Genomic DNA, 26,298 nt, shown 5'->3' with positions numbered 1-26,298 from the left:
ACTGACAATGAAAAACAACTTCACCCAGTGAGCATGCACGGTTGAGAAAGTTGGCATTGATGTTCACATATCTACCTGGATGCCCTCAGGCAAAGAAAACAGGAAAGTGTGCACTGAACATCTCTCCCCTCTTTATAACTTGGACATTAATGCTGCTGTAAACTTTTTTCCCTTTCGACGTGGCTGGAAAACACTTTCTAAAAGCTACTCTGGTCTGAGTGTGCCCCCGCCTTCAAGATAAGACAAAAGTTCAGGATGGGATGTTGAAGACCATAAATTCCCACAGCTTGTTCTCCAGCAGCCTCTTCAACGCCAGACAAAATATATCATGGACCAGCGCTGACTTGAAGGACACATACAAAGTCAAGGGTCAGTGCTACTAAAGCTAATTTCAGTTAATGCTACACACTCACCAAGAAACTGTCTGGTTCACTACAAGTTCTCACACCAAGATTCAATTTCTGGCCAAGCTAAGTTATCTCTCTTCACCCCTGTCTGCTCCGAGCTCCTTTAACAACTAACAGCCTCAAATGTAGAAGGCTGTGGTCCATCAAATGCGGATCAGTTGGCATCAAGATTGGGATCCATGTTAGTTTTTGTAGCTGTTGACCTTTCTGGCAATTTTATTCAGTTTGAGGGGAAATATCTTCACATAAATTACTTTAAATGTCAGCAAATCTCATCATATGGATATTATTAAGCTATTTTTCTCACATACTAACTACAATTGAACCAGTTTTAAAACTTTGATCTTGTAGGATGTAAGAGCTGGCCAGTTTTGACTTTTTTAGGCTCTCTTGGCCCTTCTTTAGTTTTATTTGAATGTCAAATTGTAGAGACAGACTTCATTCATTAAAGATTTCAGTCAACCAAAAGGAAGGGTTTTGACAATTACGAAAATCGTTGTGGCTGTAAAAAGAGCGGTCATGATATGACGTTGAGACAATGCTTCTAACTTCCTACCGCTTTGCTGATTCTGTTGCAATCGATCTGCTGTTTCCTCTTTCTAACACACAGCCATCTCCTTGCATTGCACGAATTTTCACCACATTTAAGAAATTCCCTTTGTGGCACCGATAAATGTTGAAGTGTATGTTTTGTCACAAAGGCAGAAATCCCAAAAAGCTACAACCCTGTCATCTTCCTGTAACTAGCTTCTCCTTTTCAACCTACCAAAAGACACAGAGTGTGAAGGTCACGATTTGCCTATCACAGTCACTGTTACTGTAATTTGCATTTGTTCTCTAGACTAAAAATAATAAGAGGGCAGCGTGCAGAGTGTTTGGCTCATCCAGTTAGGAGGAGGGAATGATCTGCAGCAGCAGCAGTAGGAGAGGAACGGACGTAGAAAGACTTAATAGGGAGAAAGGCATCAAGAGGAGGGAGGCACACATGCAGTACAGTGTGCGTATGTGTTGTTTCTGACAGCGAGGTGGGAGGAGAGGAGGAACAGGAGAAGGAGGAGGAAGGGGTGCTTCCTCATCAGTCTGGGGCTGAGCTGCTGATGTATCCCAGTAGTCCGTAGCAACAGGAAACCTTGGTATAAAAAGCAGCGTTGCAGGGGGAACCCTCCTAAGAGCCTCTCAGCCGCAGCATGACCAGGACGGAGAGCCTGAGAGTTCGGACTTAACAAAACAATGCCCAGCCTAATCGTCGAACCACTCAACAAACAACAGTTCATCATGGATAGAGATGACAGAAAGAGAAACAAGAACATGTGAGTGAAACTTTGACTTCCATGCTAATAACATCTGGTTTTATTGAATGTATCTTTTTGAATTCGCAAAGCAGCAGTTAGCATTTTCGGTTCTCACAACAAGGGTTTCAGGCACAAGAGGACACATTAGGATATTATTCAATGGTGTCTGCTTAATCTTCCAAAAAGGGTTTAAGCTAATAATGCTATCTAACTTCACTTTCCATCATGCTCTATTTTTCAAATTGCTGAAATGCCAGGCATGCTTGGATGGATTCACTTGAAGCTAATTTAACAGCAGTTAATCCTATAGGGATAATATATTCATGTATGTCTTATCTCTTCTCAGTGGAAAGAACTTTATGTGCCGACTCCAAGGCATGTTCTCACACTCATCAAGCTCTGAGAGGTAAGGGGACTTATGGAGTGTTTTGCATACATTTCAGTTTTAAAATAGCCAGCCTGCCTCTATCATTTCCATCTATGGCATCATGAAAGGATTCAAATGAACTAGAGACACAATGTTTGCTTTGGCACGGCACACAAGTGAACCAACCGATTCCATGGTTGGACATTTTTGTACAAATTTGATAAGCACATCTGCTATGCTTCCTTGATGAGACTGCTTCTGTGTCCTTCAGCTTTTTACCCAAACTTGATTCTGGTCGAGTAATCAAACTTGCATTCCCTCCAGCAGGCTAACTTTAGAAGACACCCAACAATGGTCACAGTCACTGGAACGGCTTCTGGATTCTAAATGTAGGTTGATTTTCCCCTCGAGGACAATAATGCAGCTATAACAGTAAATAAAGTTTGTGAGGTTAAGAGTCAAAGGAGGATAGTTGATCTGCTGAAAAGGGAAGTTTTTGGTTCCTTACGCTTGGTGTGTTTTCTCGGCTTTCCTCAGATGGACTTGCAACTTTTCGCAACTTTCTCAAATCTGAGTACAGTGATGAGAATATTGAGTTCTGGCTCACCTGTGAGGATTACAAGAAGATCAAGTCTTCATTCAGGATGTCTTCAAGAGCTAAGAAGATTTATGAGCAGTTCGTCAAAGCAGAATCACCTAAAGAGGTAAGTTAGGAGCCTTTGCATTCATGCACAGATGCGTTGTTTTTCCTATATGTGCTCACATCTTTAAATCCTGTTACATCAGATTAAAATGTGAAGGAACACAGTGAGGACTGACACAAGAGAGTGCCTGACAAAGTGCTGAATCTCTGATCTCTGGCTCTCTGCTCAAATCCCCTTATTCCAATCTTTCTGTCTCATTCCAGATCAACATCGACTATCACACTCGAGAGCAGATCAAAAGGAATATCAAGTCTCCCACCCTGCACTGCTTTGAAGAAGCTCAGAAGATAGTTTATGGACTGATGGAAAGAGACTCATACCCACGGTTCCTCCGCTCGGACATTTATAGAACTCTCCTTGAAAATCTTTCTGCTGACGCTGCAAAGGGTTGAGAAGTGCAGATGAGGGGGGAAAGAGAGAGAGCGGACTTAAAACCTATAACTGGAATGTTTGCGCTCCTTCAGGAGGAAGGACTGAACACAAAGAAGGAAGGAAGGTCGAGCTGCTGCACGCCGCATGGACACATACAAAGGCCTCGTAGTTTCCGGCGACACTAGACCCAGAAGTGAACTGTGGAGGGTGCCCACACAGAGAACTTCACACCTGAGGACTGTACTATGAAAAGAAGACAAATACACGGACCAGCCTTGATAGAAAGGACCCTTTATTGTGTGTTTGCATTGGATAAATCTGTGTTCAGGCCGCTTGACCACTTCAAACAATGAACAAATCCGAGGGGTGACAGAGGCCCGCTCCTCGAAGCTGCATAAGTAAACCATGCAGTGGACCTCCTTTTGGCCTTCTTTGCAGTGGTGTTTCCTGTGCAGATAACAGTAGTGGATGTCAGATGCAACGGTCACACTCGATCACTTGTGTGTTCATGTGTGTTTGTGTCTCAGAGAGAGTGTACGAGCGAGAGAGAGAGTATCTAGTTGTAGCTTTTAAGTGCTACTGACAGAATAAGCTGTCGCAATAAGAGTTGGCCAATTATCTAACGACAGCCCAAAGGAAGCCAACAGATCCAAAGTGGACAGAGGACTCAATAGTTAGGTGTAATCCTTAGTAAAGGGTTGCAGAAGGCCACTTAGTTCTGCAAGAGGCATTCTGGGACACTTTAGAAGGAGATTTTTCCTTTCCTTTTTTTCTTTGGACTGATACGTGTTTTCAGAAAATGATTTTTTGGATTCAAGCTGCCTTAGAGTGATATTTTGTGCCATTGTTTGATTTCCTTAAGGTTAATCACTGCAAACGAAAAGTAGTTTTTATTTAAATTCAAATATAGGATGAATATATTCTTAAGTGCGCACATTTTCTGAGAGGAAGTGGGACTAAACTCTGCACTACAGCAACTAAGAAGTTCCCAGTTTCAACACTGGTGACGTCCAATTGAACTCCATAGCATAATGAAGACTGCCAGCTGTTGTTGTGGTCAACCAAATTCTTCCAGAATTTAAGAGTCAAGAGTTGTGATTTTGTGTAATACATTTTCTGAGTGGAATTATTATAGAGGTAGGATGTGTCACCTTGCATGATAGGATGGTAAAACTCCTTGTACACCCTAAGAACAAGCCTTGTTACTGCTTCCAAAAGCATGTTGTTTGAATGTATTTTTAGGAGTTCAGAGTAATGTTAACTTAAAGTTCAACAATGCATTATTTATTGTTAATTGTCACTATTTGAGTAAAAAAGTTTGTTGCAGTGTTGAAGTGCCTGTTAAAATGTTAGTGATTTGAAAGTCATTAAATTATTTAAATTGCTACTTAAAACAAAGCCACCTTTTTTATGCTCACACTTTGCAGTCCCCCGTTTCGCTCACAGTGACTGATCTTGAAACGAGGGATTAGGAAATTAATGGTATGTTTGCATTAAGATTGTGATATGTTTAAAGCAATACTCCACCGCATAAGCATGGAAACATGAAGGCTGTGCCAAGTTCTGTTGGGCCAAAGATTTATTTTCACTACAGAGGAGTTGTTGGCAAGAGTGCACACTCAATCAGAATAACTGTATACAGTATATTTCTCAAAAAAAGTGCTCCTGGTCTTTCGAGTTCAAACTGTTTCAACCTTTGAATTAAAATTGAATTAAGGAAGCTTTAAATTCAGAATAAGAACATTCATATTACCAGCCCCTGCTTTATCTCAGTTGGCATTTCAACTTTGTGCAACAAGAAAAGACGTTTCTCCAGATATTGATAGAGGATTTATGGTGTTAGGAGTTTCCTGTTATCCTTTTTCTTTATCACTGAAAAGCATCTGTATGCTGGAAAGTTTAATGCACAAGTGACATTCTGGTTTTTAGAAACAGGAAGCCCAGGGGATCAGTCTCTTGTGAAATCAGTCAATGTGAGAAGTGAGATTTAGTCTGCAGTGTAACTCTTCTGTAAAATGAAAAACACACTTTCATTTTTAAAAAAGTAACACATTTAGTTGCTCTTGAAGTCAATTTTGGTTAAATCATTTAAACCTTGAAAAGCTTGGTTTAGAGTGGAAGTTCCTGATGGATTAAAAAACATGGGAAGAAAATAAATTCTACAAAATGTCACAATAGGAGGATGTAGATGTGAGGCAACAGTACCAAGGCCTTGAGACATTTATTTTCTTCTTTCTTAAATGTGCATTTAAAACTCATTATGCATAGACAGGAATTTCAACATGTTTGCAGCTACACTGCCTAGCATGGAACTAGATGGTGACGATGACGATAAGATAAGTGAGAGGAGGTCGGATATTTTACTCATGTTTGCCTCCTCAATCCACAATGTTGAGATTTAAAGACACTTTTTAGGTTTACCATATTGACCTGAATGATGTTTTCCTTTTTCTTGGAAATATATCTGAAAAAAGTGGGATGGTCTTGTGTTTAGGGTATAGTAAGTAAAGCCAGTGTGCTCCTCATTACTGGAGGAACAAGGAATGTGGTATGTGACAGAAAAACAGAAGATATGCCCATTAGCAGTCCTGTCATCTATCTAATAGACTGAAAGTTATTTCATCTTTATGGTGTTAGAATACTGATATCAAAATTGTTTCACTTACACCTGTGATCACATTGTATTCCATTTAAATGTTGCCTATAGGGGAACTCCTACTGACAGCAAACTTCTGTTTTCACTGTTTAACCCAACAGAGATGTATTGGTTAGCTGAAATGCAAAATGATGTCAAAGCATTAGCTAATGAAGCTAGCTATTTAAAATTGTATTAATTTAGCTTCAACATCACAAGAATCTTCAAACATTTTCATTCTCCATACAAAATCATAACCATCCACTCAAAGACTGAGGCTCAGTACGTGTGCACGGGCAGATGATGCAAAGAACTTACCGATAAGGTTTTGTCTGATCCGGTTCTACTGGTTCTACTGGTTTTTTTTTCAAACAGTGTGATCTTAAGGTCAGCACCAGGTATATTATTGTCTGATAAGTATGAAGCTAGAGTCAGGAAGCGGTTAAATCAGCTAAAACCAAGCGGCAACCTCCGGTCTAAAGTTATGAGCCCAATGCGGAAGTGTTAAAAACCGCAGTTCATCGAGGATCTGCTTGAGTACCGGAAACCACATACACCCCAATTCAAAACAGCCAATCTTTACAGAAGAAATAAACATGTTTACAGCCTGGTACAAAAGATGAATGTAGTCTGGATAGCTCATTTCTCGATCGAGATTACGAGTCTTCCGATGAGAGGCACAGCTGACTTGATTGACAGGCGGGAACACTGCAGCTGTTGGCTAGGAGGCTCAAAGCCAGCCTCTTTAAGTCACAATCACTCGACAGCAGCAATATGGCTCCCACCGACAATTGGCCTCAAAACAGCGCTTCAGAACCAGATGGGTGACGTCACAGATACTACGTCCATATTATATACAGTCTATGGCTAAAACTAGCTAAGCTAACTGTATTCAGATGAAACGACTAGATTGTCTCTTTCCAGAGTTTAAAAATAGTCCCTCCTAAAGTGAGCTAATTAAAGCTCCAGATTGGTAACATACAGTATATTTTCCTGTTTTATTTTCAAGGAAAGCACTAAACATCCCGCAGCCTTGAAAAGACAGTTTCTTCCCTCCAGTCCGTATGCTCGGCTACCCTTAGTGTGATCAAAATATCGTCATAAAGCATCTCTTACCTAAGATACAATCCATTTTATTTCATGCATAAAGTAATATTTCATATCTAATACATACACAAATGGCAGCATCTGCTGAGCACCTGTCAGTCTGTTTACATGTTACCTTTATGCATCTATTTAAAGTTACCTTTTGGCAAAGTTTTTCCATTATTTTCTGTTTCAAGATTCCTTCTACTGCCTGTGCTTAGGTTCCCTTGGGCAGCTTTTTCAATACATCTGTTAGATAGCATCTGTTTCCAGGTACCAATTGGCATCTGTTTCAGCCTGGGCTTCAGTGTATATTTCAAGGTACCCTTTAGCATCTGTAAATGGTTTGCTCCATGTTTATTCTGACATTTGTTTTCTTCCTCTGTAACAAATCAAACAGTCTGTGTGGTTATAGTTACGATCAAAATCAACTCGATTAAGAAAGCTAACAATGTGTTTGTTAAAATAACTCAACACTGACTTTTGTATTCACAGGACTCCATCTCAAAGACTGTGTACTTAACAGGTGCAGACATAGTGACACACTTAACTCCAAATATGGGTCAAATTGTCTCATTAGTATATTAATAGGTTAATCATATTTCATCATATATCACAATTTTTATTTGGCATAAGTGTAATATAGTGATGGATGATGTAAAGTGAAAAGGTGGTGATTCAAAGTAGAATTCTGACAGGGTGAGCAGGACCCTGAGGAGAAGTAGGGTGGGGGAGGGGTCTCTTCTCACCCTTAAGAGATGCTCTCACCTGATCTGCTGTGCCTGGTAACTGGACTCTCAAGATCTGCCTGAGAGTGAAACCAGTGATTGTGCCACAACTAACTAAAGTTTTGCCTCTGTGCCAACAGGCTGAGGTGAAGCGTACCGGACTTCCTCAAGCAGATTGATTTGATCTGACACGTGAGATCAGGTTGTACCTTCTTGTTATGGAGGGTTTATAACTGTTGTTATGGAGTTTTGATAAATCAGAATCAACAGTAAATGCAAGCACAAGCTTTGTACTTAACAGACATGAGAGTGGTCTCAATGTTTGGGTCTGAAAATGTACAATAAAAATAAGTTAACTCCACAGTTTAAGATACCTCACAGGATACCAAGTGTTATAGTCAGCTGATTTTACAAGATATCTCATGTGTAGGCCTTCTTCTTGTATTGAAAAGTAGCCTATAGGGGTGTTTTATATTTGTGCCTTGGCTATTTGCTGACTTTTAGTGTATTAACTGTGTTTATAGGTATTTAATTGGTGTCCCAGGAAATTTTACTGGCTTTGGTTGGCCCCAAAGCAATAAAAAATCCTCCTAAATTGTATTTTCCTGTAAGTTTTTATGGGGGCAATCTGTCCTCTATGTTGTTAACTGACCCAATATTCCTCTATGGATCAATGAATTTATGCTTTACCACTCTGAGTTGCCAAACTTTTCATTGCAAGATGAATAAAGGGACAAACAACCAGAGGATTAAACACGTTAACAAAGAAAGATCATAATAATAGTTTTGTATTGTTACCACAAAACGGAGTAGAACTTGATGTTGTAAAGTACAGGAAGAGGAGTCCACTGTGAGGTCACGACACAACCTCTCACCTCTGCTGAGCCAAGTGTACATGTGCACAAGAGGAAACCAGAAGCATAATGTATTAAAGGTTTTCACATGACCAGACTGGGAGGAAGGTGACACACCAACAGTGATGCTAAGAGGTGTGAAGGTGCTGGCAGAATGCTTGGGATCTCTTGGGGCAAACTGTATTTGTTAGCAATGCAGAAGGGGCCATTGCACTCTATCCTCTATAGTAAACACACACTTGACAGTATTTTTCTATAAAGAAATGTCTGCCTCAGTTTGAAAGAGATAATCCTTATCTTGCACGTTATCAATTTGACTTTAACCTCACACGCAAAATGACATCACTTTCATTTTTATGCATCTGCAAACAGCAGCTTTAACAATATCAGCACCACATTGCCACTCCAAACATTTTCCATCATCCTCATCTCCCTTTCCGTGTACTTCTAGTTTTGCCAGAGTCCATGAAATGTATTGTAATTATTTTATCATTTGTACCTACTGGAAATGCTTCAAAACCTGGGCAAACAGACCTCAGTCACGCTCCACCTTGTGAATGACACAAGCAGTGAAACAAGAATAAGAAACCAGCTCCACAGTGCTTTCTTTGTTCCATGTTGTTTCATGTGGAGTTGTTGTTCGAGCCTTTTTTAGATACTTTTGGATTAAATGTCTGAATTGCAAAATCAGACAATAGGGTTGATCAGAAGTCGACTCAAACACGTTTTGTGAGCCCGTTAAGGAGCGTTTCAAATGTGTCACCACATACCAAAACCTTGCTTAGATTGATGCTGTTTCCCTGGAACAACGGTTGAAGCAGAGTGAGATTTTTGTGCCAACAGGCAGCATAAAATGATCACTGGATAAACATTCATTGTTAGTGTCATTATGTTTCATCACCATCAAAAAATGCAAACAGGTTTTTTTTACTGACTTTTCCAATGCTCTGCTCAAAAAATATGATGTCCTCATACAGAGCAATTCATGAATTTGTTTTTTTAAATAAGAGTAATGCAAGAAAAAAGACAGATTCAGGGTATGGTAGGATAAATGTCAATTTCTAAATTAGTGTACATTACAAAATGCTGCAACCCTACACGATAAACCTAGGAACATTACTCAGTAACTTCTCACACAATGACCTCTTTGTACTAATGGATATGTTTATGAGCGGTGTGGGAAGTTTGTGGTGCTTCAGGGGGAAACGGTATCATGAAACTCAAGCTTTGTGTGCATCCACGTACAGTGCAGATGCCTGCAAGAGGATCATGATGATGATGATGATGATGATGATGATGATCATCATCATCATCATCATCATCATCATCATCATCATCATCATCATCATCATCATCATCATCATCATCTTCTTCTTCTTCTTCTTCTTCTTCTTCTTCTTCTTCTTCTTCTTCTTCTTCTTCTTCATCATCATTTTCTTTATTTAAATCCTCAGAAAACACATTGAGGGAGATACCTACAGACAAGTACAGACAACAGTTCACATACAAATAATCAGTTTTTAAAAGTAAATTAAAAAATAAATAATCAGAGAAGATGTGGTGCAAGGGCACAAAGTTTGACAAGAAAATACATAAAAACAATCGCTAAAACATTAACAGTAAGTATGAAAGCAAAAACAATTCAAATCAATAAAATTAGACATAATAACTCGTACACGTCTTACTGGTTTTAGAGTGGTCAGTTTAAAGTTTTTCTGAAGTAAATTCCAAGTATCTGGAGCAGAGAAGCTAAAAGCATATCTTCCTAACTCTGTACAGATTAAGGGGACCTGTAGGGTGAGCCATGATTGGGAGCGTGTATGGTGGCTGCCCACATTAATAGAGAGCAGAGTTGATAAATGGAGTATTAAAAAGTAAAACCAATACTACTGCTATACCACTCCTCTCTGCCTTGTTTTTCCTTATGTAAAAATATGCTTTTGACACAAGTGAAAAAAACGACCAGGTGGACTTCTCTTTTTAAGACACAATAAAAAAGAAAATAATGAACGACAAATTTCAACAGCACCTTTCAGTTTGCACACCAATGTACACCAATGTAATAATGAAATCAACCAGTAGATACCAGACCCTTTTGCCTGTACAGTTTTTTTTCTTTTAAGTTAAAATAGTAACTCACAATCCCATCATAATGCCATGTGTTGTGTTGCTGTCCTGCCCCCCGTGTAGTGTGTGTGTGTGGGGGGGGTTTGGTTTGCCTGGATCCATGTGAACGCAGCATCAGTCAGAATAGATAAGTAAGGTTTCACAGGTGTTTCACAGCTAACTCACACGCTCTGACCAGGATTCCACGTGAGAACGAACTTGCAAAGGTTTTCAAGATTGCACGTGCATTGATCAGGAGCAGCTGTCCTGTCAGAGTTTTTATCCCAGGTTTTATGACTTAAACTCTTATCTACTTTCATTTATCACAACTAAGCATTGCTTTTCTGTAACTCTTTGGACCAGAGTAGTATTTATGTGTTTGCAGAGCACTCAAAACCCTCACTTCACTGAGCCTTATACAATCTAAACAAACAGCTCCATCTCCAAAACAGGGATAAAATGAACATTTACAAGATATTTATATATTTTCAAGTGCAACTCTATTTTTTTAATGTGTAAGTGTACAGCACTTAGAGATATTTGCATGCAATTGAGTCAAAATATATTTGAAAATCATAAAAATTACAAAGACATCAGGAAAATAATTGGAAATAGCCACTGTCAAACACTTTAGATAAATCACTTAGATGCCGGGAAACTATCCAAATATACTTAAATGTAATAACTAATACAAAACATTTTTTTATTTTTCTCCTTGAGTCAACATCCGGACTGACGACTAAACAGATCCTTTGCTTGACAAAAACAGGCTTTTAAAAATGTAGCATCCAAAACCTTAACCTACAAGTTTGTCCAATTCTATGATCCAAAAAAATCCAGAATTAATTTGTGGAAAGTTGCTGCAACCCTTCAACTCTTCCAACTCTTCCTCACTGCATTTTCAAGAAAACAGCTGTTTTCTCCAGTAGTATATGCCGCCATTTACCAAAGGTGATAACATGATAACAAGCAAACATTGCATCATACTGGCTTCCTGATTCCCCCCCGTGGGTTGGGATCTATCTCACAGCACAGTGTTATGTCATCCATACATTGCTATAGGCTGAGACTCTTAGCCAGGGAAGCCTTTCTACATTTACAGAAGAAACAGGTGTAGAGAAAACATAGAACTAAAATTACATAAAGAAAGGTTGATACACTGCAACTGTCCTTTGAGATGTTCAAAAGCTGTAAGGTTAATCTAATTTAACCCCTTATTATTCTGTTATTATTTCTTATTCTGAGTGCATGTGCAGCAGCTGGAGAAGTTCATGGTTTTTTTATGCAGTAATAAATACACACAAGCTGTTGTGTACTTCTTTGATGTCCCTAATGTTCTGCACATCTTTATCCGTGCACAATTTTGCAGTAAGTGAAAAACAAAGGCCTTCCGACAGTTTAACAATGCTACAGAGTTTCACTGAATACCACGACTTCCAAACACATCAAGAACAAACTCTACGAGCAGGTGCTGGGAATCACCTCCTGCGTAAGGCCCTCCGCACAGACCTCGTGCCTCAGTGGAAACTTGGCTCTGCTCTTCATCCACTCCTAAACGGACGGCTGCTTACACACAGTCTGCAAATCATAATAAACACACGGGGTGAACACAGCGTTTTCACCCAGCTCAGCTCCAAACTGGTGCAGACTGTGATAATCTCAACACTGCAGGTGACGCAGATACATTAAAGCAGATAACCCAGAACAGACTGTGATTATTCTTCACATGCAGAATCTGTGTCCTGTTCCTCAAGAGAAGTATCCTAATTCTGGGATGTGATGTCAATGCCAAATACTTTACTGGAATAGGGAGTTCTCTCCACTTTAATGTAAATCAAACAAGGGCTGATGGGAAACTACTCTCAAAACTGTGCTAAGACGTATCTAACAAGTGCATGCATTTATCGTGTGCTGTAATGTTCTCTCAATTAACCTTTTGTACTTGACTGTTATTTAACTGCCGCCAAATAAAACATTACAACAAAGACTGTTTTCATTAATTTGGAACCACTGATATGATTTCAGATGTGTGTTGACTTTTTTGCTAAAGAGTCAGCAGGCAGATTGTGTGTATAATACAATGACAAACACTTTCACAAACGCTGCCTTGTATGCAAACAGTGACTGAATGGAAACACTGCAGGCCTGACGGTGCCAAGATAGGCTGGTGAGGGTTACTCTGCGCACAAAAACCTGACCTGCAAGTTTGGCTGAACTACAATTACACATTTGATCCGTCCAACATCCTGTTACATTTGTAAACAATGGAAAGAAACACGGGTGCATTGTGCATTTGAGGATACGCACGTCCATCTGTGACATCAAGCACGTTTGTTTTTTCTGCTGGGAGCTGAGAAGCACATGTATGCTGCAAAGTGCTTGATTTGGATTCATCTAATATGTTAGTGTTTATTGGTCACTTTTACAGAGTGAAAGAAACAATCTCAAATGTAAGAAAACACTTGATGAGCTTTGTTTGTACTACACATGGAGTTGTGGGGCAATTTTGGGTGTGATGTATGAATTGCAATTTTCCACACATGCTCAATTTTTGCAACACGTGATCACCAGTGGAAGACATGAAAAGTTCACTTGGTTTTCTATATTGAGTTGATAGTTTTAATACTGTTAAAGGATAAATATAAAGGTGAATAATAATAATAATAATAATAATAATAATAATAATAATAATAATAATAATAATAATAATGCATTTTATTTATAAAGGTGCCTTTCTTAGCACTCAAGGTCACCGTACAGGGCAGAGTTTAAAAAACAATATAAAAATTAAGCTGATAAAATAAACAAGGCATGATACAGTGCAATTAAAATACAAATAAAATGAACAGGATCAAATAAAGTGCAGTGAAGAGGTGTAATCAGTGTGAATATGACAGTTTAAAAAGATGTGTTTTGAGATGCGATTTGAAAATGGAAAGCGAGTCGATGTTACGGATGTCTGGTGAATGGAATCGTATTGTGATGAACAAATGGAATCACACCATTTCGTTATTTTCTGATGTTGTTTTAGCTAATAAGAATCAAAAGACTCATATAAACTAAGCAACCACTTCAATACTAAACTAGTGGTTAGAGTGTCAAATAATTTAGCTGCAAAAAAGGGCCCAAACAAACAAATGAGAAATAAAATACTGGCTTCATTTAATTTTTTAAGTGCTGACCTTGCATTGGCTCATATATTATATAAGTATGTATTTTATGCACTTTGTTTCGTAATGCTTCTTTAACCATGCAGTCAAGAGACTTTTGAATTAGGAGATTGAAAGTGTTACACCCATTTTAGATGCCAAGCATTGACATATTTCCTTTCCTCATTTTTCATTAAGTAATTACGCGACCTCTTTCTGAAAGAAAGTAAACAAATAAATAATTTGCCCTAGCAACAGCTAAATAAACATGGACATCTAATTACAGGTGCTGCACTCTTTGTACTCGCTGCTTTTGTGCAATTAAATTCCACTTTTCACAAAGTACGTCTTCATGGCATACAGGAGCAAAGCTATTATTAAAATGTCTTTATCAATCATGCTTGCTAAGCCACCAGCTTGGAGGTAATGTCAAGTTATGAGCATCCAGGTGTTCAACCCTGATAACCTCACATTGTTCACTATCTGATGATACTGATACCCTCATGCCAACAGTCTTGCTCCCTCTAACCTCCTCCTTTGGCGCTGAAGCTTCTGGTCTTGTTGACTTTAATAAGATCTTCTGCTCGTGTATGTGTTTGTTGACGGGGGATCAGTTCCCCTGGCAGCAATGGATTCTTTGAGCTCCTGAAAAGAGCAGAGCTTTTCCCTCCAAATCAAACGGTCTTTGCTATAAATGGTCAAAATGTGTCTGCGGTGAGGTTCACTGACCGACTACTGTACATTTCCATTTGGAGCAGGCCTTTACTGAAATATTGTTGAGGTGGTGGTAACAGAAGCTAGCTTAAATGTCTAAAATATGTAATTTTCCCATCAAATGTCACACAGATACACACCTCAATTTTGACCCTGAAATCATCATCTTTACGCATGACGCAGAGGCTGGTTCTAATCAGGTTTGTACTAATACGAGAAGAATTTAAAGCATTGCTTTCTGCAGTGCCTGCATTTCTTATTTTAAACACCAGACAGAGGTAAGAGGATATTGCATAACTTTTGTACCAACTTGTCGTATTTCTTAATGCTATGGTGACAAACGTGATGCTTCACACTTCCGCACCCAGAATGAGTCACTGTTCAAATATGGGCACTGCAGGTAGTGCTGTAAAGTCACACTGAATCAACTGATCATCACATTTAAGATTAGATAACTTTGATTTCAAGCTGTGAAATGGGGGCACATTGAATGTGTCAATACCTAAGATGCTTTCTAAATATCATGAGACCATCACGCAGCGGCTGGAAAACGCTCTTAAAGTGTAAAAATAAAAATGTGGAAAAACACACAAGAAGGAAAAGAAAAGTTCCTTCACTCCCTGACACAACTTATTTTAGAAATTAAAGTCTTCTGTTTACGTCAGATGTTGACCTTACCAATGGAAGCCTACAGGATACTGGGGGGGGGGGGGGGGGGATGTTTATGCAGTGACAGCCTATCATTGCCTCAGGCCCCTGAGAGTCATACCAGGGCAAGTCAGTGTTTACACAGCCAGAGCCAACCATGTTACAGACCTGTCAGACCAGGCCCCGCCTCCAGCCTGTTACGCTGCAGGTTGTGGCAGGAGAGAAGCTATAAAGCTGCCTGACAAGCCAAGAGGGAGACAGAGAGGAGACAGAAACATGAGAGAGAATCCTGCTGAGTTGATTTCATTCCAAAACATGGCATTCACTGACTGTATGAAACCTACTGACCTGTCTGCAGAGAGGAAGGGGCTCATGTAAGTTATCATGGTGTTTGGTGAAAATGTATACCATTATTATGATCTTTTAAAAGACACGCTGGAACAAAATACTAATGAATGTGATTCTCATCTTTGCAGGAGGAAAAACTGGAGGAATAGGATAGGATTTCTGCTGAAGTCAAACTCTTCTCATTCCATATTACATCTAAAGAGGAACAGGAGTTACAGGTAATGACCATTTTTAAGGATTATTCAAAACTACTTGTTTGTTCTGTATGCTGGTTTGATTATGTAATTGTGCCGTGTTCTCATCTTATTGAAAAAAAATCATTTCATTCATCTTTTTGTCCTTGCACACCCAAGACCAACTCTCTATTTGAAACAGGCCTTTATTTTATAAATATAGTTTATATTTTTGTGTTTTTGATATTTTTGGCTGTTTAACAAGTAAATAAATATTTGGATAAAGGCTTTAGGGCACAAAAAAATTCCGCATCCTCAAATATAACACTGGAAAACATTTACACACAGTTAGGCAAAGTCAAACCAGCATAAAGATAACATCAAATTAATGTTTGTCAAGTTATTTAATGGAATAATATGCCTTTCCAAGGTGTAGGTGTCAAAGTAAACCAGTATTGTCTTAAACTTGATTTAAAAGTATTCATGTTTCAGATTTTTTAGCGAGTATCTCTAATTGGATCTGTGCCTTCTTCCCTCAGGCCGACTGCTGATGACGTGAGCCAATGGGCACAGTCACTTGACACACTCCTTAGTCATAAATGTAAGTTTCATTCACTGCACTATTGCTGTACGATTACATAAAGAGCCTCAAAGGTCACACGGTTACTGTGTGCTGAGTGATGGCAGTTTTATTGGCCTCAGTAAAACAAAGCCTATAATGGCTCTGCACTTACTTTGGCCTTCATTAATGGGCAAACAGTTGGAAGGCTTGTCTTTTAACACTTCTCCCTATCCTTTCCTTCCCCTGCAACAGATGGGAAAGCTGCTTTCTGTATCTTCCTGAAGTCTGAGTTTTGCGAGGAAAACATTGAGTTTTGGACGGCGTGTGAGGATTACCAGACCCAAACGTCGCACAAAGAGCTGGTGTCCAAGGCCAACAGCATTTACGAGCAGTTCATTAAAAATGAAGCTCCAAAAGAGGTAACAGCTAACAGAATCTAGCATTTACTGCTAATCCAAAAAATTACTATTTGATTACTTTCCTCTAACTCTATTTAATCAGAAAGTATGAACCAACAAGTAGCATAAATACAACAGATATCTTGTATCAAAAGTTGACACAAAATACTCATAAAGGCTGTTTCTTTGTTTTCAGATAAACCTGGATTTTCACACCAAAAATACCATAACCCAATGCCTCCATGACCCCACTACAACAAGCTTCTTGGCAGCTCAGAGAAAAGTCTACAGCTTGATGGAGAACAACTCGTACCCCAGATTTATCCACTCAGACCTCTACAGAGAACTGTGTGAAGTTGCCAGGGGAGAGAGCAAGCTCATTAAGTCCTAGTCAAACTAGACACCCGGTCCTGAAGTCATTTGTTTACTGCTGAGACTCTGTGAATAGACGCTGATGATGATCATCCCAGGCACTGCCTCAGGATAATAGACCCAAATGCAAATCTTGGGCACAAACATTATGGCCGAGTGTGGATAATGCAAAACTGAAAGCATTTTTATTCCGTCCTACTGAGAGTGTTCGTCATAAAGAGCTGGGATGATTAGGCAGGTTACTTTATGCTGCTGCAGACGGCACACTGAGCATCTCTACGGCCAGATGGGATCAAGGTTACATCCTCTTCACCAAGCGTTTACCTGCACTCTTTTACCATTAGACTTTGGTATTTTTAGCAAGTGAAGAAAACACAGTAGTGCAGCTTAATTCACAGCTGCACTCAAACCACTGAACTCCATCCCTCACAGACACACTTTCAGATGTATCCCTCACTTCCTATACGACCCTGGTATGTTGCTCTGATGGATATTTCCTGTGTTTACACAAAAAGTGCAATCTTTATTTATAGAACATGTTGATATAAGTATGATATAATAATGAATTATGATGTAAAAATTGTGATATTACGTGTGTTGAATGTAAATTTAAGCTTGGAGCAGCTGGACTGCTTGCAAAATAAAATGTGTTACACTTCAGAAATGTCTGAGATGTGTTTATTCTTATTTTAATGTCAAATTGTTTCTACTTCAAAGTTTTTGTAGACATCTGCAGGAACAGAGAATGTTATCAAAATAATCTAAGCTCAAAAGTTTTAAAATATTTTTAAACCAAAACGTCTCAATGTTCTAGTCTACTCCGACTCAGGGGATCATGTTGCAATTCTTGGAGGGGAAGGCTAATATTTTGAGGCATCCAGGAAATCTGGTCCTGGACTATCTTCTTCCTGCTCTAACTTGATTATAGTCCAACTACAAACGTGACACGAGAGAATGAGAGATTGCACAGTTCTTTAAGGGTTGTCACATTCTTGACAAATTGAAAGTTACTCAAAGTTGTTTTTCAGTCACTGTTGAATGAATAAGCATGGCATTTTTTTAAAATATTGCTATCTACTGTGTACTAACCCTACCTCTGAACAACACAACTGATGGTCTCAAACACATTAAGAAGGCAAGTCATTCTACAAATTAACTCTTGACAAGGCTCATGTTAATTAGAAACCATTCCAGGAGACCACTTCATGAAGCAGACTGAGAGAATACCAAGAGTGTGCAAAGCTGCCATCAAGGCAAAAGGGGGCTACTTTACAGAATCTAAAATATAAAACATATTTTTGTTTAACACTTTTTTGTTAATTGAATAATTCCATGTTTTTTCATAGTTTTAATGTCTTCAGTATTATTCAACAAATATATAAATAATTCAAATAAATCAAAACCATTAAATGAGCAAGTGTGTCCAAACTATTGACTGGTAGTGTACATAAAGGGAGTGTCATTAAATCTCACACCACGTTGATGAAACAGAATAACTGTGGACCATTTACCTGTTCTTAAGGTTCCATGATCACAATTCATGTTCATTTTGTCCAATATTTAAGTTTGTGAGTGAATACAGTGCTTGCAAAATAAATTGTGTTATAAACTTCAAAAATGTCTGAGATGTGTTTATTTTCATTTTAATGTCAAATTGTTTCTACTTGCTACTAGCTTGTTTAGAGTCCAACTAGAAACGTGACACGAGAGAATGGAGTTTGAGTAGAGAGACAACATCAAATGAACAGCAAATCTCTATAATCACATTATTGCATACGAGTGCACGCACAAAGCTGAAAACAGCTATATCATCATCTAGTGACAAATGATTGGTTCAGATTTTGTTTTTTGCTAATGTGTTCCGTTCATATTTGCACTCCAAATGGATGCTGATATGCAAGCAAAGATCGCACATGAAGGGTTAATACTGCTCCGACGGAAGAAAGACAAATATATTTTTGATATATTTTGTATCTACATCACTGCTGCAGTGAATACTGAACTGTCCATTCCCTGAAACCTGCGTTAACTGATGTATTGGGCCCATGCACTGAATCAACCAGCTCTGCACAATGTGCAAACATGTGTACCTTTAAATTTAATGACTAACATGCTAGCAAACAATCTGAAGATTGAGTAACAATGTTATTAATTCAGTTGAGCTTGTGTTGAAGGAAAGTCCAATGTTTATTCTGTTAGTCTCCTCCAAATCCTCAGATAAATGTCTCGCCCTTTGGCTGCTTAATAATCCACTATGATAGTTGCTTACTTTGTCTGTTGAAGCAATGTCCTGAGCAGGTAGATTAAGGCAGGCTGTAGTGTTGTAACTGAAATGATGTCTGGTGCAGGTGGAAACAATGTGGATGTGAGAAGACACGTGCAATGAAACGGTGAGGTTTCAAGGAAAATTTGAAATTTATTTCCTGGATCATCCTCAACAACATCCTCAACCAAGAGCACAGAACAGTGTCAGATTGACTCTCACGTGCCACACTGCCGAGATTCAAAACACAACAGGAATTTTGCCACAGTCTTTCATCACTTACAAGGGTTTGTGACACATCTCTTGATGAAGATACTGTTGTTTACAGTTTATCTTTAAGGCATCTTTAAATTTGGCTTGAAACTTTGTATCGAGGATTAGGGTCTCATGCAGAACCCAGTAAAAAATCTGAATGAGAAAAAAGCTTTATGAACTGTAAGAAAACAATACACACATACAGGGCCTTTGCTGTTTTCACCAAACACTTTGGGGGCGTGGCCGCTCACATGTTGATCGACATCCGTGTGCTTCAGTGCATGTGACCTTAAAGCTCTGAACATCATATTTTTTATATGTTAAATGTTCACAAATCTGTGAATACAATGGATATTGCTAGCTCTGTCACGTCAGCAGTAAACTCCGCCTCCACAAATGACAAATACTACTTACCTGAAATAGATCAACAATGGCCTGTAATTAACTCCTGCAGTGGAAAATAGGCAGCAGCAGTCGTCACTTAACACCTGAACACCTGGGGCGGTGGACAACACTGACACTGGGTGTAAACAGTGGAATAGCTTCCATTTTTCCAATGATTATTCACACAATTAACCACGTCATGAATATAGCTTAACCAGACCTAATACAAACACAAGGCAAGGAAAGCAAGCAACAAATGATCAAATGACTGCATTTAGCTTCTTAGATTAAAATGAATTTAGATTTTTTTGTATGCTAATGATTTTGTACACAAGACTATAAATAGCATAATGCAGCAGCAGTTCCGCGTCTTAAGGGACTATCACACGAATGCTTGAAATGCTTTCATGCAAATTTAGTTAAAAAAACAGACACGTTCACGTGAGGTGGAAGGTGTGGTACTTTTAGAGATTAAATGTCAGATATTCTGCTGCAATACAAAAACAGCATTCCTCTTTTCGAGAACATTTCGTGCAGCTGATGAAAGCCACGTCATCTCAGCCTTGTTCCCGCTCTCTTACAATGTTTGGAGATGTAAGTGCAGGAGAGAGAAAACACCCTGACTGACAGCAGAGAGTCCTCCTCTGCCTGCTGAGCGCTTGCTCTCTGATACCCAGGCTGTTTCCAGCAGTGAACTCGTAGTAGAGGCTGACAATGTCCAGACCCCCGGACGCGGCTCCTGACAGGCTGACAGCTCCTGCTCTCTGCTCAGACCTGAGGCCTGCTGTCTGAGTGTAATGAGATCATCTTTTACTCTAGCAGCTCCACAGAACTGTAAGCTTTACTTTCCCACAGGTTAGAGACACAGATCGATGACTTGAGATGTGAAGCTTTGAGTCCAGACTGGCTGACTTTAACATCATAGCTCTCTCTCTTTAGTTTTTCAATTCATCTAATCCTTCTTCATCTTGATGGATGGCATATTTATTGGGTATTTACACTTTTCCATTCCCTAAACATACTCTGAAGGATTTCTTTAAAGCTATGAAACAGACTTTGCCTATGTAAAAAACCTGCAAAAACAAACCAGACCATCAGCAACAACAGTGGCCTCTTACGTTCTTCACCCTCTCACAGCTGCTGCACTTGATTCAGACGAAGCAGGGACTGCTGTTTATATTTTCTGGAGCATAGTTTGGCAGTGGAGAGGATTTTTTTCCCCGGTTAACATGAAGTAGCGCACGTTTTTTGATAAGGAATACTGCACATGCATGAAATGATAGTATCAGCAGAGAGATAGCACAGCACTACTGCCACAATCACATTCTTGACAAATTGAAAGTTACTCAAAGCTGTTTTTCAGTCACTGTTCAATGATTTTCTACAGGTATGAGGATACATGATTCCAAAAATTATATTGTTAAATCCTGGGCTGTTTCCTTCAACCAACACTATGATGTTTACTTTTGTAGTTTTAAGCAGAGGTGGGTAGAGTAAACCGAAACAGTACTCAAGTAAAAGTACTGTTACTTTACAATGATGTTACTCAAGTAGAAGTAAGAGTACTCGTAAAAATAAGTACTTGAGTAAGAGTAAATAAGTACCTAAAAAAAGAAACTACTCAAGTAGTGAGTAACTTGTGAGTAGTATTATATAAAATTGTATTGTATTGGAAACGCTAACAACAATGTGAAGTGCACACTGCCTTTAATAAAGTGACATTACCAGGAAAATGCCAAAATGAATGCTGTTAGGCATGGTTTACTTTCAAACATTAAAGAAAGAGAAGTTGCAATGTGCTCAAACTAATGTACCCGCTTTCATTTTTTAAAACAAGCTGAAACTTCAAACTGTGTCTGAGATGTCATCAGAACTCCAGAACATCAATACTCCAACATTACAATAAAAAATATATCTATGCCTTCCAAACTCTCTTTTTTAACCTTTAACCTATTTTCAGTACATCGCAGCCTCTCTCCCCGGCTGTAGGTGAAGGAGGGGTCGGAGCTACTTCTCCTTTCATTCAGTGTTGAGGCTATTTATAGCTCTGGATCAGAAGGAGCTGAGTATAAAAAAATATAAAATGAAAAAAAAAGGAACGTTAAAAGTAGCGACTGGACAGCCTAATGGAACAAAGTAAAAGTACTACCCACCTCTGGTTTTTAGTGAATCGTCTTTACATACACAAGTGTCATTTAATCTAACATCCATGTTGATGAAAAATAACTGTGGACCCTTTACCTTTTTTAAGGTGCCATGACCACAATGAAAGTTAATTTTGTCCAATATTTAGGTTTGTGAGTGAATACCTGTATGCGTCTTGTTTAAAGTGCTAGCTATCAAATGCAAGCATGCTAACCTGCTAATTATAAGTTACGTTCTTCTACACATTAACCCTTTCACACCACTTACATACACTAAAGGCAAATGAGGCTATTGTAGGGGACCATCAGTACTAACTGATCATATTCATTCGAATTTCTATGGTTTCAGTGTCTTGGCCAAGGACACTTTGGCGTGTGACTGTGGGAGCTGAGACCAAACCACCTAACTTCAGCCCCAGCGTCCTCTTTGCCCACAGAGGGAGACAGTCAATGTCTGACTCTCTCAATCACAGCGAAAACATAACTTTATTCAGACTGGGAGGGTCTGCACTCTAGGAAGACGACGAGGAACGAAATGACCATTATCATTACTATAACTGCAACATGTATTCGGATGTTTTCACTTTATCAACAGTGGAAAGCAATATGCAGCCAATCTGCATCCAAAAAAAAAGGTAAACGCAAAAACACTCAGGTCAACATTTTTTTAAAGGGGACATATCACGCTTTTTTCATCAATATATATTGGTCTAAGAGGTCCCCAAAACATGTCTTTAAAGTTTATGCTCAAAAAAACACTTTGAAATCAGATTTTGGCATGCCTGAAAAGTCCTCTTCTTCATTCCTCATCAGAACACTCTGTTTTCCCTCTGACCACGCCCCCTCCGGAAGTGGATGTGCCTCGGCTCTCCAGCACGTTGATCTAATGTTTACATGTTGGCTGAATATACACGGCTGCTCAGAGATCGCGTTACTTCAACCCTCTGAATCTGATCCTGATGGAGAGGCGCCTGTAGCAGGACCTTTCTTAACGATTGGTCACAGATTTAGTGTTTCTTGTTGTTTTATTTATCAATATGTAGACGTGTGTCTTGGTACACAGCTACGAACATGTAGCTATGTGGCTATGCTAACTAGCGCTAGCACTTATCCATGATAAATAAAAATCATCCACTAGATCTTCAAATCTGCAGACGTGGGGAGTAAAACCGACCTCTGCCAGAAAGGCAGCAGGACCTTTCTGAAGGATTGGTCACAGATTTAGTGTTTCTTGTTGTTTTATTTGTCAGTATGTCGACGTGTCTTGGTACACAGCTACAGCTACAGCTACAGCTACAGCTACAGCTATGAACATATAGCTATGTGGCTATGCTAATTAGCGCTAGCACTTATCCATGATAAATAAAAATCATCCACTAGATCTTCAAATCTGCAGACGTGGGGAGTAAAACCGACCTTTGTGTTTATTAAGACAGCCTACAACTAGCATGCCTCCCTCCTAAGCTCCTTGTTACCACACATTTGTGCAGGTAATGGAAAACGGAGGAGGGGTTGAGTTGTATTTTATACAGTCTATGGGCTGAACAAGCTCCGAGCTCTGACTCCGTGACAGACCGGATATTGTTGTTACGTAACAAAAACACGGAAGTCTGAAACGGCTCGTTTCACACACATTTACAGAAAGGTGGAGAAATCAAAACAGGGGCAGAATGGATTTTTTTCATTCTCAGGGGGTTTGTAGACATGCCAGGGACACATATTTCAGGTAAAGAACCATTAAAAAGTCAATTTTGCATGATATGTCACCTTTAAGTCATATCTACGCCTGCTTACCCGAAGGTTCAGTATTCCAACTACCTGCTCTGTTCACACATCAGCTCAGTCTGACTTCACACAGACTTTGTGGGGGAGGGGGCAGGCAGGGTGAAGTCTGTTTTATGCCAGGTTCAGCTAATGTGGAAATTTGAGTTCTTACAGACAGCTCTTCTAGGCAATGTGATAAAAAGTTAACATTGTACCTGCTAAACATCAGCTCTTAAAACCGCAAGTATTATACAACAATGTTGTTTTTCTCCAGCATGGATCAGTATGATTAACAAGCAACAGGATCACAGCATCCATGTTTAAGGAGGGAAGGGAAGAAGGAAGAAAGGATGAAGGGGAGAAGGAAGGAGAGAAGGGATGAAGGGAAGGAGATAATGAACGAAAGAAATGAAAGAAAGAAAGAAAAGGAAGGAGAGAAAGAAAGGAAAGAAAGAAAGAAGGAAAAGGAGAGAAAGAAAGAATAGATAGATAGATAGATAGATAGATAGATAGATAGATAGGAAGGAAGGAAGACTCTACGAATGATTGGGACTTTTTCCCAAACTAAAGATGATGTGAAGCCAAGTTGAAATCTTTCCCAGACATATTAATAGATTTAACAAATATCAAGTCAAACAACCATCATTTAAAAAAAAGAAGTATGACTTGCAGCTTCACTGCTGTTATTTTTTCAAGGACTTCTTCCTTGTCTGGGTACAACTGCTGCTTTTAAAGGCCTCTTAAGCCCTTTGAGAGACTGCATGTGATAATGAGTTGTACAAATAAACTTGCCTTGACCTTCAATGCGGGCCTACGCAGCACACATTCCGTTACACTGCAGTCTTTGGCTATTTGTGAGACCGTAATCTTTTTGTAGCATCTGCTACATCAGAGTTCTTCCACCACATCACATTTTCATTCGTACGACCCCAGCTAGATATAAAGGTTAGAAAAGCAATGAAAAGATAATGACATATGTAAGATCAAACACCCACAGTGGAGGTATGAGCATCCTGCAGGGCTGGAACAATGTCACAGTGAAGACTTTTTGTTTGCCACCCCACGTGGCCTCACCTCAGATAGGGTGATAAAACAGACGCACTGTTTTCTCTCTCTGTCTCTGAGGTGGTAGTAAAACCTGTTGCCATGACGGATCTTGGCAACAGACTGCTGGGATCGGGTCCAAGGAGTACTTAAGGTGTGTATGTAAACACTGGGGCCAAAAATAGAAGAGGGCCACGTTCTGCTTTGGTCGGCACAGTGCAGATACGTCACACTACGCAGGAGTGGATGCGAACGCTGTGTACAAGCACGGCTGGCAAGCCAGTGAAGTGTGGTTATTTTGTAAAGTAGAGTTTCATTTACTGAACACTACAAACCCCCCATGTTCGAAACATAAGCCTACTTTCACGGGAACATGTCCAAGAAGACAAACAAGTCACTTACCTTGTGCTGGTGGATTCTTACTGATGCACTTGAAAGGAATTTGCAGCTTGTCAGTTTGCTCCAAGTTAAATGGCTGAAGGAATTCTTTTAGGCAATTCAAACCATACTTTTAATTTTTTCCATTACATTCAAGCTTTTAATTAAACATTATTCATTCCACTGTCCAAACAAGAATGATAATAAGTCTGTTTTAACTCTTGATGCACAAACAGCCTCATACCAATTCAGAGTTTTAAAGTTATTTCTTGCCATCTCAAGTTGAAGATTTATGATCGTTTTTCTGGTTTAATGTGTTTCACTGAAAGCTGATGTGCTTTATTTATTAAAGATCATTTATTCCCTGAACGTTTAAGTGTGCGGGGGTTGCGTGGTTTATGTGGTGAAGCTATTTTTATTTTTTCCTTTACATGTATGAAAAGTGCTTTGCAAACAGAGTGGGAGAGACTGATGACAGTTTGACCACATATTGCGTTAGCTTGTGTCGTACAACTTCATTTATGCATGTATGAAATGTGATGCAAGAGTTTATTGGTATCTGCTGTTTTTTTTTAATAATACTTCAAACATCAGTCTGTAAAAGAAAGCAATGCTTCTTTTATTTAATTTAAAGTTTTTGTGTCTAAAACGCCTGCTATCATTCCCAAGGTTTCAAGTGCTGATGCTTCGTCATTGCCCTCTGTGGTTCATACAGACCCACAAGATGCCCAAACTTTAAGTTAAACTTTTCCACTGCAGTATGTGATGTTAAAGGAAACGTCTTTCAGTGACGCAACACGAGACCTTTGAGTGGGGAGTGGGGCTCTGATCCCTCATGAAACCAAAATGACACAATAGGTTGTTGTTTTAAGTTACACCAAGATGTTTTTCGCAACCTTTAACTATGTCGTTTTCTTTGCCAAAACCTCCACCAAGGAAACCGTTTGATGTTAGCCACGTGCAAGATAGGACGAAAACAGCAATGTCATGTGCCCATGTGTGGCATGCAACAGAGCTACCTTGTGTTCTAAATGAAAGTCAGAAAGGGTTGGGTTTTTGAAAAGTTGTTGCACGCTTTTTTAAAGTTATCTGGCTGACTGAGTACCCTGTGAAGATTAGTAACCATATCTGGACTCCAGTTTCTTAGAGGA

At 39.2% G+C, this 26,298-nt stretch overlaps 2 protein-coding genes across 3 annotated transcripts; both read left to right on the top strand.

The window, feature by feature from the left end:
* The first annotated feature begins 1,361 nt into the window (after positions 1-1,361).
* LOC117808052 (regulator of G-protein signaling 21-like) lies at positions 1,362-5,567 on the top strand. Of its 2 annotated transcripts, none has more exons than XM_034677491.1 (5): positions 1,362-1,717; positions 2,046-2,105; positions 2,391-2,455; positions 2,604-2,770; positions 2,974-5,567. In XM_034677491.1, the coding sequence occupies exons 1-5, from the start codon at positions 1,638-1,640 to the stop codon at positions 3,160-3,162; spliced, it is 561 nt and encodes a 186-aa protein (XP_034533382.1). In that variant the 5' UTR covers positions 1,362-1,637; the 3' UTR covers positions 3,163-5,567. The 2 variants fall into 2 exon arrangements, with proteins under 2 accessions (XP_034533382.1, XP_034533390.1); XM_034677499.1 differs by having other exon boundaries at positions 1,469-1,717; positions 2,394-2,455.
* A 9,686-nt stretch (positions 5,568-15,253) lies between these two features.
* Positions 15,254-17,539, top strand: rgs2 (regulator of G protein signaling 2). The gene is made up of 5 exons (XM_034711807.1): positions 15,254-15,436; positions 15,539-15,628; positions 16,123-16,184; positions 16,398-16,564; positions 16,740-17,539. Exons 1-5 carry the CDS (start codon positions 15,339-15,341, stop codon positions 16,932-16,934), a joined length of 612 nt encoding a protein of 203 aa, XP_034567698.1. The 5' UTR covers positions 15,254-15,338; the 3' UTR covers positions 16,935-17,539.
* Positions 17,540-26,298: the final 8,759 nt, after the last annotated feature.

This window comes from Notolabrus celidotus, chromosome 2 (genome assembly GCF_009762535.1).
Source record: "Notolabrus celidotus isolate fNotCel1 chromosome 2, fNotCel1.pri, whole genome shotgun sequence".
NCBI lineage: Eukaryota > Metazoa > Chordata > Actinopteri > Labriformes > Labridae > Notolabrus > Notolabrus celidotus.
Note: the sequence above shows the minus strand (reverse complement) of the source record. Positions and strands in the feature narration are given on the sequence as shown.

What these genes read in the sequence shown, in the direction of transcription:
- rgs2 (XM_034711807.1), top strand. Translation starts at nt 15,339, where the DNA reads ATGAGAGAGAATCCTGCTGAGTTGATTTCATTCCAAAACATGGCATTC. An exon ending in GCAGAGAGGAAGGGGCTCAT is followed by an intron (nt 15,437 to 15,538) that starts GTAAGTTATCAT and finishes TCATCTTTGCAG; the next exon opens with GAGGAAAAACTGGAGGAATA. An exon ending in AAAATGAAGCTCCAAAAGAG is followed by an intron (nt 16,565 to 16,739) that starts GTAACAGCTAAC and finishes CTTTGTTTTCAG; the next exon opens with ATAAACCTGGATTTTCACAC.
- LOC117808052 (XM_034677491.1), top strand. Translation starts at nt 1,638, where the DNA reads ATGCCCAGCCTAATCGTCGAACCACTCAACAAACAACAGTTCATCATG. An exon ending in AGAAAGAGAAACAAGAACAT is followed by an intron (nt 1,718 to 2,045) that starts GTGAGTGAAACT and finishes ATCTCTTCTCAG; the next exon opens with TGGAAAGAACTTTATGTGCC. An exon ending in CACTCATCAAGCTCTGAGAG is followed by an intron (nt 2,106 to 2,390) that starts GTAAGGGGACTT and finishes CATTCCCTCCAG; the next exon opens with CAGGCTAACTTTAGAAGACA.